The following is an 18315-nucleotide window of genomic DNA, read 5'->3' as shown; positions in this document are numbered from 1 at the left end:
ATTTTCCAGGGGCTGAAAATCCCTGGTACTGTTCCCTTCATGAAAATCTTTGCACCTTCTCCGCCAACACACCGTCAAGACTGCATCGAGCCTGTACCAGTGCCTCTTTGTGCAGAAAAAATGTTGGTGTGCTACTCTTCCGTGGCACTGGCTCTCACCTGGTACCTGGTTGTAGATTCTCTCTTTGTTGCAGAGAGACAGCATCGTGCCTTTATAAGACTTAAAATTCACATAGCATAGCAGCCAGAGAAAGGTGATGGCTTTTCACATCTGTTAAGGATGGCCCTAAGATGTGCTGCCAGATGCATGCAGTATAGGAAGAAGTGAGGGGGAAGAAAAACCCAACACCTTATCTTTGCTCTAGCACAGTTCCTTAGTGCTTACAGGAAAAGCACATCCTTCAGAAAGTGCTTGGTGGGCTTGTGTCCTTGGAGGTGCCAAGAAATATGACCAATTTCCTCTCCTCTTCCTTTCCTTCCCTTGCATGCCAGGAAGTGACACGTGACAGTTCCCAGCAGACACCTCAGAGTGAACATAGCTGATGCTGAGCCTTCTTCTCCAGGGGTGACAGAGGTTAGGGATCTGCTTATCCTTGGGCTGGAGGTATGGGAGGCTCCTCTCTGAGTGTATCAGAACCTTGCTGGGATTGTGTGTCTCTCCCCTGCTGTCCCGTTCCTTCTCCCTGCTGCAGCCTGTGCTGTTTCTGAAGTCTCTGTTGCCATTTTGACATGGGAGGTGCAACTGTCCCTTCTGCTGCCTCCATTGCCAGAGAGGTTTAGGGTTGTGTTGGGATTGCCCAATGTGGTTACGGTCCCACTGCAGGCTCTGCATGCTGCCTGTCTGGCTGAGCTGTCCTGGCTGACTTTGGGGTTGGGGAGGAGATGGGGCTGTGTGAGGAGCTGGATGATGGTTGACTTGCAGCCCTTGCTGCTGCTCCAGGGCTCGAGGCTGCTCGTGCCATGTGGGAAGGGGGCTGCCAGCAGGGTCCCAGGCTCACAGTCCCAAAGCAGCAGGGTGTCATCCCAAGGCTTGCAGTGTGCTCTGGGCCACAGAGACAGGAAGAGACAAGCTGGCTGGCCTTTGGAGAAAGGATCCTGTCATTGCACCGAGGGCTGGGTGAAGGAGCAGGGATTGTGCACATTTAGCAGGCAGCAGCTGGGCTGATGAGCCGTAGGGTGCCAGCCGCAGCGCTCCTGTGCTTCTCCAAAAGCTGTGTCAAGGCAAGTACTCATAGCTGTCTCACAGCTATTATGAAAAAGCCTGCGTTTGCTGCACCCTTCTCTCCGTTTGCCCTCAGGGCATGCTGGGCTTGTTTGAATTAATGTAATTAGCACATGCCTTATTAGCTCACTAAGGCACAAAGAACTCATGTATATTTGTAGCCAGGTTAAGCAGCCCCTATTAATTTAATAACCGTGTCCTCCTTAGTGCATGGCAACAGTTAATCACTGGTGGTGACTCAGGACCAGCCAGTATGGAGGAAATTTGGGTGAGGTGTGTATGTGTGCGGTTCTCTTTTATTGTGTTGTATTTTTATTACTGGGCAGAGCTGTGAAAGGAATTAGCAGCAGGCACAGTAGATGGAAAAGAACTTTCAGTGCAGGTTTACTAAACAACCAACCCTGGATATTTCCTATGCTCTACGCTGTCGATAGAAAAGGATTTGTAGAATGAATCAGCGAAATATGACACAAGACTGGGAGGCGGAAATTTACAGAAATAAACTTTAGCAACCCACGCTTGAACTCTGCTCCAATCAGGTTATATGCTAGGTACTGATAGTAATTTTGCTTCATTGCCTACCCTATTTCCCCTTGGTGATTTTGAGGCAGAGGAAGTGGCTAGTGTATTCTGGCGCTGCTCGTATTTGAGGCTGCAAAAGAGCAAGGTTCTTGTAAAAGGACAAAGATAGTTGCAAGTAATTTCATTCACTGCAGCACTGTGGTCCTTGGTTCCTTTTACTGTTCTGGGTCCTGCCATGCCCACAGCACTTAGCTAGGTTCCATTGAATGCTGCCAGGATGTTTGCCACCAGATGTTTGGGGGGTTTGTTGACTTTGGGTTTTTTCCTTCCTTTTCTCACAGAAGCTGCAGGTGAGGGTTTGTGCTCCACCACTCCAGAATGATGCAGTCTGTGAGTCCAGGATGGTGATATGTATCTCTGTTCCAGTAGTTCTGCATTTGGGATAGTAAACTCCTGCACTGATTCTAAAATTAGTGAGTTAAGCATTTTGGGGGCTTTTTTCAGCCAAAACCACTATGCATGCACAGGAGACGTCCTGCATTTATCTTCTTCCTCCTTCTTCAATAATCACAGGTTGTGCTCTTTGTGGTGAGCATAAGCTGGGAGGAGGAGCAGGAGGAATGGTCCTGGAAAACTGATGTGCATGTGCTGTTTTGGTCGGGTTTCCTACAAGTAACAGAGTGAGATGCAGGTGTCCTGCCTGCTCCTATTCCCTCTTTTTATTTTACCTGTTTGCTGTTTCTGCCTTAGTAAGGGCTCGGGCTTGCAAGGCCTGAAGTGTTCTTGGCCATCATGAGCCTGTGCAGGAACATCATTGAGAAGATGACGTTGTTACAGTCAAAGGGGCGACAAAATCCCCATGAAACGGGACCAAAGTGTGTATGTACTTGTAATAATGTCCCCTCTTGCTGCATCTGGCAGGGGACCAAGTCCCCAGGCTCCAGCAGAGATGGTGAGTTCTTCTGGCTTGCATCTCTGCTGAAAACCTGGACCTCCTGGGAAGCACGAGTCTGAGACCTCCATGGAGTGACCAGGGATGCACACAAGTCTTGCTGCAGCAGATTGAAGCAGATAAATTTAATTTCTACTTTTTTAGAGCCTCTTCTCAGGAGAACTCAATGTTTTAATGAAGGCTCTGTGAGTGGCATGTGAGGTGAGGATCTGCAGGGGTGCCATGTGCAGTTCCTAACAGGTATATTGCAGGGGGGAGAAAAAACCAAAGAAAGTCTGGGGGAAGATTAATACCTGCTGGGGTAACTCAGATGCTGCCCAGAGATGGTGATTTCCCTCCCCTCTTCCTTTTTCCTTTGTTTCAGGAGCAGGAATGGACACTGCTTGGCTCATGCTGGCTCAAAGCTGTGGAACGCTTAGTACACACCAAGACAGGAGGCTTTTTCAGGACAGGTTTTTTATCCAGTGTTGTAGCTTTGTCTGGGATAGAGTTAATCTTATTCCTAGTAGCTGGTGCAGTGCTGTGTATTGAAATTAGCATGAAAACAATGTTGATAACATGCTGATATCTTAGTTGCTGCTAAGTACTACTCACTCTAAATCAAGGACTTTTCACTTTCCCATGCTCTGCCAGCGAGGAGGTGCACAAGAGGCTGTGAGGGAGCGTGGCAGCAGGAAAGCCATGACGGTGGAATGACTGCCATGGCAGGAGTGCTGCAGTGGATGACTATGTGCTCTTCAGAAGGGACAGTCAAGGAATGAGAGGCAGTGACTGTCTTATTAGGGAGTGTTTTGACTGTTGAGAGCTCAAGGGTGGTGATGATAGGGTTGAGTGCCTGTGGGTGAGAATCAGGGGAAGGCTAACAAGGCAGACACCTTGGGGAGAATATGTTACAGACTACCCAGCCGGGATGAAGAGACAGATTAATTATTCTGTGAACAACTGCTTCGTGATTGCCAGCCCTTGTTCTTGGGGGAGGCTTGATGTCCTCTGGAAGCTTGACATAGCAGAGAGAAGGCAGATTCCTGGGCTGTGTGGAAGACAACTTCTGATTCAGCTGGTCAGAGAGCCCAGCAGGGCTGCTGCCTCCCAGACCTGCTGTTTACAAGCAGAGAAGGGCTGGTGGGAGATGTGGTGGTTGGAGGCAGTCTGGGGCACAGTGACCATGAAATTACAGAGTTTTCAATTCTTGGTGCAGTAAGGAAGGAGGTCAGCAAAGGGGGTCCAGGAAGGCTGAACATACACTAAGAAGGAAATTTTAAAGATGCAGGATGTGCCAAAAGATGAGTCAGCAGGAGAAGACCAGCCTAGTAGAACAGGGAGCTTTTGCAGGAACCAAGACGGGTAGAAAAAGGGTTTGCAACATTTGAAAGAAGGGGCAGGTGACTCAGGAAGAGTACAAGGGCATTGTTAGGTCACGTAGAGAGAAGATTAGAAAGGCAAAAGATCAGCTAGAGCTCAATCTGGCCAGTGCTGTGAAAAGTAATAAAAAGTGTTTTCATAAATACACTGACAACAAAAAAGAAGGCCAAAAAGAATCCCCATCCTTTATTGGATGCAGGGGAAACAGCAATAAAGGCTGAGGAAAAGACTGAGGTGCTTAATGCCTTCTTTGTCTCAGTCTTTACCAGTAAAACTGAATATCCATAGGGCAACTGGCCCCTGAGCTAGTAGACAGGGACAGAGAGAGCAGAAAAGATCCCTTGCAATCCAGGAGAGCAGAAAAGATCCCCAGCAATCCAGGCGGAAGCAGGCAGTGGCAAGGGCGCTGATGGAGCTGGCAGAGCAGCCCACCAAGCATCTCCCCATGCTAGCCCCAGGGCAGGGCTGCCAGGAGTCCACTGTGGGCACAGCAGTGACCTGAGCTGTCTGTGCTTCCCCTCTGCAGCCTCCAGTTTGGCCACAGTGAACCAGCACCATCCCAGGACTATACACTTTAAGGCATCCAACAGGAACAGCTCTGTGGTTGGTTGAGTGTTGCTCTGGTGAGGTACTGCTGCAATTTGGCCTTAAAAGATGCTTATTCCTCCCAGCAGGGTCACTGGCACCCCTTTCTTTCAGCAGAGAAAGCTGAGAGCCAGTAGCCCTGGTTTCATTGCTGGTGGGGAATGAATGGTCCTTTTCAGGCCCCAGGACCTCAGCTCAGTGCTCTACCTCATTCCTACTGGGTGAGATAGAATCCTTAACTTTCCCTTGGGCTTTTTGGTTGGTTGTTTTTAATTACTGCTTTGTCTATGGTGGTTATTGTCTAAACTGGGAGGGGGGAACTGTTTTCTACTCAGCCTCTTGGCAGAGCACCCAAGAGAAGGATTTGCATCAAGTTTCTCCATGTTATGTCCTTCCAGTTCAAAGGGTTTGTCTGTCTGTCACTGTCAGCTGGCTCTGCCTTTGCTGACCACCACAGGTTATTGAAAAGGAGTGCTGTATGTAAGTTCTTAATCGTTCTCCTTGCTCTGTCTCCCATCTGCCAGACTCCCAAAAGCTCAGCAAAGTTGTTTTCTCTCTCCAGCTAATGCTGCATGTCTCTGAAGCTGTAATTTCATAAAACCTGGTATAAAAAACAGATCCAGAGGGAGGTGGATTTAAAAATATTTAGAATTGCATCAGTTCAGCATGTGACATGATTTCTCAGGTGGCCCTTGGAAAGGGGCATTACTGGCAATGAGCACCCACTTAATGTTTGTCCAGTAACATCCAAGGTGCACTTGCTTGTACACCAGTATGATCATGTGCAGCCCATTTTACTGTCTGTCAGTTAGCTTGTGCTTCTACTGCTGGCTCTGCAGCTGCAGAATAACTTAGCCCATTATAATCTTAATTTAAATAATCATTTGATGTAAAAGTTGCTATGCATATATATGTCTATATATATATATCTATCTATATTAGTCTATATATGTATATTTCATTGTATTTGCATATGGATTACCTTTTCTATAGGTACCTCTTACAGATCCTTTTGAAGTGGTGGAGGGACTTGCAGGTTTCTACAGACCAAAGATTGGAATCCACCGCTATTTTCAAGCGAGTGCTGGGCCTGAATTTTTGCTATGGTCATGCCCTGGCCTTGTATGACCACATCACTTAAGATTTCATGAAGAGATGCATGGAAAGGGTTTTCAGCCCTCTGGCACCTACTCCAAGACAGTTTGCTTTGAGCATGAGTAGTTGTCCTAAATTTAGAGGCTTGTTACTTGTGTTTTAAGTGTTCAGAGGAGTGACAGGGCAGCAGGACAGCATGCTTGATGTGGCATTTGTGCAGAGCAGAAGAGCCAGGTCTTTTGAGACTTGACCCAGTTGCCTTTTTGAGAGATTGAGATGGGAAGAGCACCAGGAGCTCCCCTGGGTTTCCTTTGCTCCCCTCTGTCTTGCCAGGGGGACTGTGAGCACTTTTAGACCTGTTGTCTCTCTCCTGTGAGGGAAGATACTGCCTTAAGAGTTTTACTTCGTTGTCCTTCAGTGGAGCAGTGTGTTCTCAATGAGATATCTGCAAGCTCATTTGTCCTGCTGAAACCTTCCCTCCGGCTCTTTCAACTTATCTCCAATGTCTTTGATACCAAGACTTCCCATGTGAGCCCTGGGTGAGTCACTTCTCCTAAGGGCTGTCCTTACTCATCCCATCCTGCAGCTCAGTTGCAAAATCTCCAGGGCAGGGACTTTCCTTGACTGAAGCTCAGAGCAGCCCCTAGAATGACAGATCCCAGGTAGGTATTGGGGCCTTTTGGTGTGCTGCAGCACTGATAACCATGCCCAGCCTCCAGATGAGCATTAGCTTTCTGTCTCTTGATCCAGGGCAGTTACCCAAGACAGGCAGAGTCGAAGGGTGTATCTGGTGTTCCTTCCAGACCAGCACAGGCCTGTTCCCCAAGTCTTTTTGTCTTGGCAGATGGCTTGGCATCTCAGTGTTAAAGGGATCATGCTGATGCAAGAAGAGGCCTCCATGGGATTCCTTTTGTTAAGCAATAGGGAAATGGCTTCTGCTCTAATCTAAGTAAATTGCTGGGTTTTTGGCCTGGAGATGCTCTCCAAGTCAGGAAGGCACTTCTCTTGCTGCTCACAGTGCCTTTTGGAGGCCTTGCTCCAAGCCTCAGCTCTCACACAGGTTACAGCAGGTGCTTGTTGTCTTCTTGTCTGTACTTACTGCAAAAGATTCTCAACACAGCAGGCAAAGTTGCATGATGCTGCTGTACTGGGAGTGGGGCACCAGCCTCTGTTTCCAGCAGGATGGAGAGCCGAAAGGGGAGGGAGTAGGAAAACTGGGTGTGTTCCTCCTGCTCTTACTGCCTGGAGGCAGGAAGTTCCCCACCTGCTTCCCTGCTGTTTTGTCCCCTTGCTTTCCAGTGATACCTGCTGCTCCAGTCACTTTGATCCTTGCTTTGGAGTCAGCAGCTATGCTGGCTTTTCCTAGTGTGCCTGAGACCAGGCGGACAGAGGGGCAGCTGCCAGGAGCAGTCAAGGCTCTGCCTGATGTCTTTGGTAACTCCTTTGCTTTGCAAGGAGGTGGCCCTGGGGACTGAGGGCAGCTGGCAAATCTTGACTACTGTTTTGTGAATCTCCTGTAGTCTCAAATGAATCCTGGTGGAGAGGATAGTTGCAATTGTGTGCATGCAGAATGCAGGATGTTGCTGTGGTCCCAAGGGCTTGAGGGATTGTCCCCGGTGACACTTCCATCATGGCCCTGTTTAAATCCTCTTTGTTGCAGTATTATGGGTGACTGTACTGGTTTGGATGTGGTGAGTAAGTATGTCTGCTAAGATGTTGGACTGTTTTTGTTCGAGGTTTTTTTTTTTTTCCTAGGCTGGAATGTTGTCATAGACACGGGGTGTTCATCAGGCTGCCAACTGTGGCTTGAAATCCTTCTGTAGGTGAAGGGCAAGTCAGTGATGGAGCTGGAATGCGAGCTCAGGAGTCCTCATTGCTAATGGAGAGTTTTGTTCCTCTTTTTCCCCTCTGTGGGCATTCAGGTAAATCTGTACTGCACCACCTGCAGTTGCAAAGCCAAACACCTCTGCAGCACGCCCCCAGCCAGGGAACTCGCCTGTTCCTTTGTGGCACACGGGAGATGTTTCGAGGCGTTCTCTCATCACGGGGTCTCTCAGCATGCAGTTAAGGCTCCCCAGTGTGCAGGGGGAGTGCAGGCTGGGTATGGGGGCAGAGTTTGCCTGCAGTTTTGCAAGGGTGCCAGCCTCACTGTTCTCACGGTGATAGGAGGGGGTGGGGGGCACCCATCCCGACCAGCCTGAGGGAAGCTGCACGAGACAGAGGGCAGTTGTGGAGCATGGGACGGGACTGCTGGAGCTGAGAGTCCTTGCAGGGCTGTTAGGGAGGAGTGCCCTGCCTGCTGAGGCTCTGCATCCTGTGCCTTGCCAGCTGAGAGGGCGCTGTGCCACTGAGCCTGTCCCCAGAGGGTGCGAGCAGCCAATGGTGCAGGCGGCTGGCGTGGCACCTCCCTGCTGGTACTTTGGCCTTTTGTCACCTGAGGCAAGGGGGAAGACTGCCTTGGCTTGGTGCTTCCACAGCCCGGTGTGGTACGGTGCAGCCGGCTGCTGACCACGAGGCAGGTGAGTTTGCGTGTGCAGCCCGGGGCTTCTGTCTGCTGGCAGAATGGTGTGAAGGGGCTGTGCTGTCCCCTGTGCAGCTGCAGAGGTGACACTCTGTGACTGTGGAGAGCATTCACCAGCGTGTTTGAGAGCTGCTTTGTTTTCTTGAGGACTAATGCCTTGCCAGGTCCTGCAAGGAAATTCATGGCTGTCCCTGCTTTCAAGGGCCTAAAGGCAAGCAGGTAGCAGATTAAACTGCCACCTATTTTCTCTAAACCCTCTGTCCCAAACTGTCCTGAGCAGGCAAGAGCCAAACTGATAGCTTCTCCCCAGGTGATATTACCTGGTGCCAGGTCCCTTGTGCACTTTGTGCCTGTCATGCATCTAGAAAGCAGCTTCTCTCAGGAAATATTTGCAGGTTTATTTTGTACTCCTTAAACATTATTGTGATGACAGCTTTGCTCCTGTCATTAACAAAATTTGGCAGTGTCCGCACCGTCAGATGCATTTGTGCTGTGAAGGGAAGTGTGCTGATCCCAGAGGGTTTCTCCTCTCCCAGCAGGTACTTGTTGCTGATTCCTTCCCCTTGCCATCCCCGACTGCGAATGGCTGCATGGCAGTGTCCTCCTGACACAATGGATGCTGGCACAGCTTTGTTTCCTCTGCTCACCTTCATCCCTGTTTCTTGACATCACCTTCTCTCACTGGGGCTTTGAGTTTGTCTGCTCTCAAGACAAATAGAAATATGTGGAAGGAGTCCTGACGTTGCATTCTGCTGTTTATTCTCAAGTCAAGGTTGTAGTTTAGAAGTTGGCTGTCAGTGACAGCTCCAGCATGTGCTGGCCTTCAGTTCTGTCTCATTGCTGTCTGACTGCCCGGCACAAACATTTGTGCTGGCATGAAGTCAGGGATGGGAACACGTTTGGGTGTAGGAAAAAGACAGATTTGCTTTCTTCGGCCACAGCACCAGCTGACATGTGCTAAAGGTTTTCTGTCAAACCGGCAGCCTGTGTGTGCTCAGATAAATCAGCATGCGCAGCAGTCTGGGCCTGAGAGGATGTGCTCAGCTGCACTGGGGCTGCTGGGGAGGGGATTTGGAAATGGGAGTGCTGGCAGAGGGCAGAAGAGAGCTGGCCTCTGGGAGGCTGGGGGATGCTGCTGGCAGGATTGGGGGAGCTGGTGGTCTGGCTTGGAGGATGGCACCCGTGGCTCTGGCAGCCTGGCAGGGGAAGAGCAGGAGAAGGAGGGTGCTGTACCTGGCTCAGACTGGGGGTAGAGCAGTGGCATCTGGGAGTAGAGGTGGCAACCCACATCTGTAGGGCAGTGTGGTGGCACTAAATGCAGTCAGCAAGGTCAGAGACGTGTGGGTAAGTTTAACCTGTTTCTTCTCCAGTAATGTCCTGGCCTGTGGAGATGTTGAGTGCCTGTATCTCCAATCCAAGCTTACTGGTGTGATGCTTTAATGAGACAAGATGAGGTCTGTATGCTCCCCTCCATGCCTCACACTGGGCTGTGATTCTCTAGTAAGCACTTTTCCTTCAGGTGATAAGGCAGAAACTGGAGGTTGAAAGTTCAGCCTCATGCCCCATGGGATCAGGAGAGCAGATACAAAGGTTGGCCTTCCTGGAGAAAACCTCACTGTCTGATTTGTGTGGGAGATGTATGGCAAGGCAGGGGAGAAAAATAGCACCACTTTGCTGCTGGCTTAGGCCATGAGGACTAGATACATCCAGGACTGCACTGTGGTACTTCTAGTGTGGCTGTTCTGTCACTGTCTGGAGCTGACTTTTGGGGGGTGAGAAAAGGGAAAGGCAGGATTGAGGCTCCTGGGCCATTTATGTGTCAGCATGAGCTTCAGGCCATTTGCACTGCTTCGGTGTGCGTGTGGCTCTGAAACTAATTTGCCTGATCATTTTAATAAATGTAAAAGGGATGTCCTGGTGTGCAAGTAATGGGACATTAATCCATGCCTAGCTGTGTTAACAGCACTCTAGGAAGGAAATACTCCCATGCTGTTCTCACTCTCTTAATTATGGGATGTTCAATTTAGGATCGCCTTCCACGAAGGCTGCTCAGCCTCTTTGCCTTTCAGGTGGCTCTCTGGTGACTCTTATTTCACTTCTTAAGCCAGTTTCCTCTCAGTTCCTCAGCAGGAACTGAGTTCCTCAGGTTCCTTTTACTATGCAGGTTCCCAGTTCCAGCAGTGCCATTGTCCTGATGTTTAACCATACAAAGACTTTCTGAGGCGTAGCACCTTTTTGGTGCTGCTGGCTTGTCTGCTGCCCCAATGCAGGTCCTGATGGCAGATTTCCTAGGAAGATGCAAACCCTGCTCCCTGACACTTCTCCCACAGGAAGCCTTGGACCCATACCCTGCTTGGCTGCAGATGCTTGCCTGCTTTTATGTGCAGTTTTTGGCTCCTGAGAGCACTGTGTTCCAGGGAAGATATACTTAGGTCTTTATTTAATCTCTTTCATTTCTAGGTTAAATGTATAATATTGTTCTGGATTTGTTTTTTAAATGTCCTATAACATTCCCAGCATTCTCTTCCCAGCCAGTTTCCCCCCCTCTTAGACTGCAGAACGATAGCAGCTATTTTCCTGCCTTGGAAGTGACTGGGGTCTGGCTGAGCTCAGAAACTCCCTACCAGGCCACTGGAGGTTTCATCATTCACCCTCTTTTAAGGGAATCAGGGAGTTCTGTAGATAACAGCAAAGTGGTCAGATAGAGCTTGGGGTGACTTAGGGTTTGTTTTGCAAATGATCATTCGTTGGAGCTCTGTTTAAACAAACAGAGCTCAAATAAGCTTTCCACTTCATTGCATTAAAATCCCTTAATTCATTAAAATCCCCTGGCCACAGACATTCAGGCCTCTGCAGTGCCAGGTGCTGTTTAAACAGTTATCAAGTGCTGGTGTCTGCTGTAAAATGATCACATTGTTCGCTTCCCGTCGCTTGTCCATGAGTTGAGTGGCTTTTGTTAGGGGAGATGATACTAGTCCTGGTATTTGCTGGCTCTACAGCCAGCACCAAGGAAACCTGTAACTTTGCCCAGTTTTAAACCCAGGAAGGTTGTTTTTACCCTGTCTTGCTGTGCAGCTGCAGCAGGAGCATCGGTTCCCTGGTGGGAAGCAGCAGCAGTTTTCCAACTGGATCAGACAGCTGTGGAAGACTCTGTAGTTACTGGGCAGGTGGGGAGCTGAAGCCAAAAGTCAAAAGAAAAAAAGGCCAGAGAGAACTAAACTCAGCTGTCCCAAGTCCCTCTTGGTGCAGAGGGACTCCATTGCCCTACTTGTGTCAGCAGGTAAGAAACAGCCCTGTGATGTATTTGTGTCATCTTGGTCTCTCACTCTTTTGGCTACCTGGCTGTGTGAATATTGGCAGCCTTGCTGTCTTTTCTTGCTGTTGCCCTTTGTGGTGGATGGCTGTCCTCCTGAATGCCCCTCTGCATGGAAGGGTGCAGCAGAGGCAACAAGGGGGGCGTTTTACCAGAGCTTGGAGCAGGCTGTCAGGACCACTTGGTGCATGTATTTTGTCAGGCCTGTCTCAATAACACAAGTTTATATTGAGGGTGTAGGCATTATCAAATGAGTTTTCACGATTCACAACTTGTTTAAGACAGCTATATGGTCTTCCTATATTTTTATATTTTTGTCTTATTCTGGTTAATTTGATAGAAAACTAGATTAACCTAAACCAAGCTGCTCTGTGGACATGCATATAAAAGCACTTGTAATGAGGGGTGGAAGTGATTTTCACTTGGAAAGCTCAGACTCAGCTGATCTGGAGCTTTTTAAGGTCTGCAGCCACAGATCAGTTGGGATCAGGTAATCTTTCTGAAGAGGGCCACAGAAGGTATAGCAGCATAGTGCAGTGGATGAGGTTTATGTGCAATGTTTTGAGGATAAGTGCCGTTCCTTAGGGAGCTCCATGTGGTGGTCTCCCAGCTCTAGTTAAATGTGGGGCTGCAGAAAAAGCAGTTTCAGTCTCATGTTGTCCAAGAGTGGGACTGTACAAATGGTTTCATGCTGTCCTGTCCTTGGCACTTGATATAACAGGAGGGGGACCTGAACTCCTTCCTATACCTGTTTGCACCTTCACTAGCTCTTCACACTCCCAGGGACCTTCTGTTCTCAGGAATACACTGAGCGCCAGAGGTATCTCCAGAGCAGAAGTGTCAGCCTGTAAGCCCCTCTGTTGGATGTGAGATTCTGTGTGGCTTAGGAAATCTGCAGTAAAGGAGCAAATTTCATTCCAGAGGGAAAGGGCAAAGGTACTTCCTTTGCTTCTGGCTCAGCATCCAGGTGGCAAGTGAATGGGAAGAGGGAGGAAGCTGTCTGAATCCTGCTGGATACCTGCAGAAAGCACAGGGCATCTGATTCCCAGGCTGTAGGTGAGGAGATGAATGTCCAGAAAGCTGAAAGTTGTGTCCGCTTCTGAAATTTTCTCTGGTGTCCAGATTTCTTTGTGTGGTGACTTCTAACAGCTGTCATTAAACAGTAACAATTAAGAGTGTTAGAGACAACTGATTGCTGCAGTCTGGCACTGAGCTGAAAGGAGCAGTCCAAAGGGCAAAGTGGCATCAATAGCTTGGGGAGGGAGAGGCATTGCTTGAAAAGCAATGTTGGCACGAGATTGAACATGGGCTGTCTGTTTAAGCTCCGAAATAGGGGAAGGATAGTAACCTGTGGAGGAGCAGTGTTTTGAAAGCTGTCCTTTGGACACAGCATGTGTGTGTTGAAGGGAAGTGCTAAAAGAGTCTTGTGATGACACTTGACTCTCTTGGGCTGGCTGGATGGACCTGCAGAGGGTTGGGGATGTGCGTGGTATGGTGTGAAATGCTCTCTGAAGTTGGAGAGTAGTGACAGACATGGCTGTCCTGGCTTCTGGGCAGAGCTTGTGCCCTGCCTGGCTGCTGCCCTTTCTCATGCTCATGTGCTGCTAGAACCTGATGAACCTGGCAACTCTTCCCTCCATTTGTCCTTGTATATTTATATTTACAGACGTACGTTTATAAGGCTCCCTCTGGAGCTCAGTCTCCTCTTTGAGGAGATCAGGTGCTCCGTTAAGTCACTTGTGCCTCAGCTGTCCTAACTCTACAGCCTGCTGCCAAGTAGCCTCTGAGCTTTAAGGAGAGTGTAAGTGTCTCAACTTTGTGTTCTTGGTGTCTTTCTGTCCTTTCCCAGGAAGAAACTGAAGTGAGAAAGACGTGACTGAAAAAGAACGATTGGAAGGAACAGATTCATTTCTTAACAAGATCAAGTTTGAATTAAATGGCTGATAAACAGATCAGGTAACTTTTAATTTTTTTAAATTGTGCTTTAGGTTTTTCTTTTAAAGTCTTTCAAACTTATTTTCGTTTGGGACCTAGGAGGTTGGAGGAAATCATCTGATCATCTCTTCCAGCCTTAAACAGTTTTGATTCTTTCTCTTCTCCTTTCTTACCTGCTTTTTTTGAACCTTCTCTTATTTTGTGTCTCTGCCATGTTGTCACATGTCTGCTTCTTCAGTTCTTTATTCTCATTGCCTTTTTCTTTCTACCCTGCATGAATCTGTTCCTTTTTGTTTCTTCTTTCAAAGGTCACCCTGACCTGCTGACTTCAGCTACTGGCATGAAGGGAGCAAAGCCAGGTCCTTGACCAGCCAAGGATGCAGTACTTGTAATGACAAAGTCCACATAGCATTGTGCAGCCTTGTGCCCTTACTCTACAGACAGTCAAGGCTTGAATGATAGCAGGAATATGAACTACCAACAATGATTAAGGACACTTAATCATTGCACAGTGGAAACTTAAGGGTATTGGTTCTGGTAAAGACTGGATTTGAGTCTTCTTCCCTGGAAATGAACTGGGATTCATGAAATGAAAGGGTAGACACAGTTCTATCCTTTGCTTCCTAAGAGCTGTGTCAGGTGGATTGCACAGTCCTCCACATGGGTTTAACTTTCTGCTGTTTGTGAAGTTCCCCAGCTAAGCGACTCCTGCATGCTGTGGGATTCCTGTGGGGTTTTTCATGTTGCTTTTCTAACATCTATTTTTCCAGGCTGCAAGCTCAGGACAGGTGGAGTGAGTGGCTGAATGAAACATGGTGACAGAGGGACAGGACTTAGCAGTGCCTGAATGCTGTGGGCAAGAGGGCTGCCCCTTCTTAGCATTTGCCATGATTAGGATATCTTCCTGTACGCCTGTCTTCTGCAAATGTAAACAGTCCTGAGCTGTGCTGATAAAATACAGCATTGTAGAGTGTTTGTGTGCCTAGATTTGGCCATCATCCGCTACCCAGTTTGGAGAGCACTTGGAACTCTTCCAACACACCCATGAAGGGCATGCTGAGATTCACCTCCATGGGGCCTGGCAGGTCTATGCTCCCGATAACCTCAGCAAAGCAAAGTGATCAGACGTCTGTGGCTGTTTGAAGCTTGGTATTTTGAAGGAAGCGGAGATGTGTCCTACAAGATGTGCCCTGGCTCCTCCAGTGTGCTCTTGGCAGTGTGAGCAGGAGCTTGCTGGCTACAGGGACTAGTTAAAAGGGCAGAGGAGGAGCACTAGAAGAGGAGAACTGGGATCCCTTCTTGTATTGAACTGAGCAAATGGCTTCATTTGCATGCTAGCCAGCGTTGTCCCCATTTCACTAAGCCCTGCACACGTAGGTAGTGAGAGGCAGTAGCTGTGCAGAAGCTAAATAGGACAGAGAGACCAGGCACAGTGGATTCTTATCCCTTGAGAGAGCAGAAAGCACTGATGTGTGAAGTGGGATGACTCAGTCACAGGGGAAAAAGCTTTTGATTCAGGTGCAATGGTCTTTGTCTCGTGTTCTTCTTTGTGCCTCAAATCCCTCACCTCTCCTGCTTTGCTCATCCAGTCGATGGGACCACATGTCTGCAGTGATCACAGGCAGCCAAGCCAAGGAGGAGATTTGTTTCTGTCACCCCCTAATAGAACAAGATTGACTAAAATCAACAGCAGTGGTTTGCTGCATAGTGAGATCAAGGGCACTGCATTTCTGCAGTGCATGTGGAACTTAGTGTCTTGCTGCATACTGCCCCGTGTCCATCCCTTCTAGTTTCCCCCTGCAGTGTTGATGGGGAAATGTGGATGGTCAGATTCAGGTGTGATGGGAGTATTGAGCAAGGGTTTCTCCCCCACAGGCAGAGGGAGAGACTGTCTGCAGCCTCAAATTTTTGGCTTGCCCATCAAGATGGGTAATCAGATGATTCCCCTTTACTGCTGAGGTCTGGGCTGAAATTAGGGAATCTCTTGCACTTACAGTAGCAGCAGGCAGGACCTTTATGTCTGTGTCTCAGTCCCACCTGGTATAAACCCTGGGATGATTTCACAGTTGGACAGGTTGAGAAAGGCAAGTGCTTGCCTGTCCCAGCTGTTTCAGGGACACTTAGAGAAGCGATGACAGTGCTGAGGCTGGAAGGGGTCACTGTCTGTGACCTGCCAACAGTGACTTCAAAGCTGAATTTGGGGAGGCTGAGGTGATCTTGTCTTCAAACACCTTCCTTCTCCGTGGTGTCTCCATCCTAGGACACTTATCTGGTCTCTAACCTCCTCTGTCAGTGTAACTGGGTTAAATAAGGAGAGCACAATGACGTGAAGCTTACTGTTTGAAATTTTCCCATGTCCTGAGAACAAGTTGAGTGTAGGAGTTTGCAGGCAAATCTATTCAGTTCTCAGACTGTGGCACAAAGATCCCTGAGGCAACAGTGTGGAGCTGGTGAGGTCTGAAAACCTGGCTCTGCACTGAGCTTGGGCACTGATTTGGGCCTGCCTTCCTGAAGTGCTGTGCTGATTTAATCTCAGTCAGCACTGTCTAGTTTGGAGCTGTAGGCTGAGCTCAGATCTGTCTGCAGTCCTTGGCACCTCTTCTTCCAGCTGTGCCAGCCCTAGGGCTGTGTGTGTGTTATATTGGCAGGTGTTGAGGAGGAAGAAGCTTTGAATGCAGGACAGCAGAGGCTGAAAGGAGTGTGTCAAGCTATGTCAGTCCTGAGGTGTCAAGATCATGCTTAACCTTTGTGGACAAAATTTTTTGTATTTTTTCCATCCCTCATTTGTCTGCTTCCCTCAGGGACCCTTCAAGTTGAAACCTTGAGTCTCCATATCCAGCCTTTCCCTCAAGCATGGCTGCTTATTGATCTCTCTGTGTTTGCCCCTTGATGCAGAGTGCTCTGGAGTGCTGTTGGGAGGAAGATGTTGGCAGGGCTTCACCCCACCATGCTTTGGCCAGCCTCAGCACTGCTGCTTCCAGAGGGTAATGCAGTCTGTCCCGCATCCAGAGCAGCATGTCACCGCCATGGAAGGCAGTGTGTCAGTTCCCTGGTGGGAGGATAGGCCTTGCAGGCTCACCCAGCTGCAGTCTAGGACTGCTGTCAGCCACCAGCTTAATATCTGATACATCCTCTGTTCAGGGAGCCATATCCTGTGCTTTACTGGAGGGAGCTGACTCAAACAGGCTTTCTTTGTCTCTGTGTGCAGTGGTTTATTGAGCATGTAAGTGCAGGACATTTTTCTTAATTGAATTTGCTGGGAACCGATGTTTAGCTGATGTGGCTTTCGCTCAGTGCCACTTGCAGGAATTCTCTGTGGGAACACAAAGGGGAGTGGGAAAAGCCCCGTGCTTTGGAAGCACGTGCAGTGAGCCAGGTTTTGATTTCCCCCAGAGGTATGAGCTCACGTCTCCACATCTGCAGCCATGCAGGCTGCCAGCCCGGTAGTTTTGCCAGGCTGCTGCTTTGTGTGTGTTCCCCTGGCCCTAGGAGATGGGTCTGGAAGCAGTTTCCCGTGGCTGCAGCCATCTGCTCCGTGGCTGCCAGCTGGGTGCTTCTGCTGGCCCATTCCCACATGATGGTAGCAGCTGATGTATCACGAACCTCTCATTAGCTGCGGGTCTGATTGTGCTGCAGGAAAGGGTTTGTCAATAAACCTGCTGGCTCGGATGTCATCAGGCCTAACTGAGGGCTGTCCACGTGGTAGATGGTCCAACACTCAGTCTTTTCTCCTCTAGGGACAACAGAAATCCCCAGGTCCTGGGCAACAGGATTTTTTCCTGCTCCTAGTAATGTGTGGGTTAGGTGTTTGGCTCAACTCCACTCATCAGTGGTTTGTGCTGATGGTATGTGCTACTTTCTCTGCCTCTCCATATACACAGCAGGAATCAAGCTTTGCTTTGTGGGAGAGCTTCCGTGTACTGACAGCCTTGTCTCACAGCGATGCATTAACTCTGGTCACGCAAGAGAGCTCAGCTCTTTCCTCTTTCCCTTCCCTGATATTACCAGTGCTAAGACATTTGTTTCTCTCTCTCTCATCCCCTTACAGTTTACCTGCCAAGCTGATCAATGGAGGGATAGCTGGGCTGATCGGGGTCACCTGTGTATTTCCCATTGACCTGGCAAAAACTCGCCTGCAGAACCAGCAGAATGGTCAGCGGATGTACAGCAGCCTGTGAGTACTGCCCACAGGGGCACCATCCCTCGGGGCTTTCCACGGGAGCCCTTCCTCTTGGTTACCTCTGTCAGGTGAGCTCAGCATCTCTAGGAATGGGCTGTCCTCAGGAAAGCCAGGGGACAGGCTGGAGCCAAGCTGTGCTAGAGCAGATAAAGCAAATGGAGCAGCTCTTGAGGCTGCTGAGCTGAGCAGAGAAGTCCTCTGCAGAGGGCACATCTGTTTGCATCCCTTGCTTGGGAGCAGCGTGTTCACTGCTTCCAGGGCTCAGAACCAAAACACAAGGAATGCTGATCCTGAGCACAAGGAGTCTGCTGAGCTGTTCAGGTGCCCAAGGGAATTTCTGCCTCTGTTCTGTTTCCATTACTCTGATACTGGAGATCCTTCATTTGCTGTGTCAGTTTTAAAAAGAGGAAGCAGTTGCTCATTCCCAGTCTAGAGCATTGCATGTGGACCTTTTGAAGGATCACAGGCTGACACATGCTATAGTTAGACCAGCAGTCCGGTGTCCAAAAAACTCAGGTACTGCACCTGGAGGAAAAGAAGGAAATAGTGGATCCAGCCCACCAAATTAACTTGGAGTTTGTGTCAGGTGCTTAGGGCTGCATATCTGCTGTGGGAATGTGTACCACACT

The 18315-nt window shown here is 49.0% G+C and overlaps 1 protein-coding gene across 4 annotated transcripts in view; it reads left to right on the top strand.

Annotated features, from left to right (window-relative positions):
- Positions 1 to 18315, top strand: part of SLC25A22 (solute carrier family 25 member 22) — a 51330-nt gene that overhangs the window by 9768 nt on the left and 23247 nt on the right. The window contains exons 1-3 of one of the 4 annotated variants that reach the window (XM_064425122.1): positions 553 to 573; positions 13421 to 13527; positions 17555 to 17680. In XM_064425122.1, coding sequence (XP_064281192.1) covers positions 13508 to 13527; positions 17555 to 17680 — 146 coding nt within the window. In that variant the 5' untranslated portion in view covers positions 553 to 573; positions 13421 to 13507. Of the gene's footprint in view, positions 1 to 552; positions 574 to 8123; positions 8257 to 12603; positions 12628 to 13420; positions 13528 to 17554; positions 17681 to 18315 lie in introns of those variants that run through there. The other 3 variants (XM_064425120.1, XM_064425121.1, XM_064425119.1) reach the window with 3 other exon arrangements.

This window comes from Passer domesticus, chromosome 6 (genome assembly GCF_036417665.1).
Source record: "Passer domesticus isolate bPasDom1 chromosome 6, bPasDom1.hap1, whole genome shotgun sequence".
NCBI classification, from domain to species: domain Eukaryota; kingdom Metazoa; phylum Chordata; class Aves; order Passeriformes; family Passeridae; genus Passer; species Passer domesticus.
This window is presented reverse-complemented; position numbering and strand designations above follow the sequence as displayed.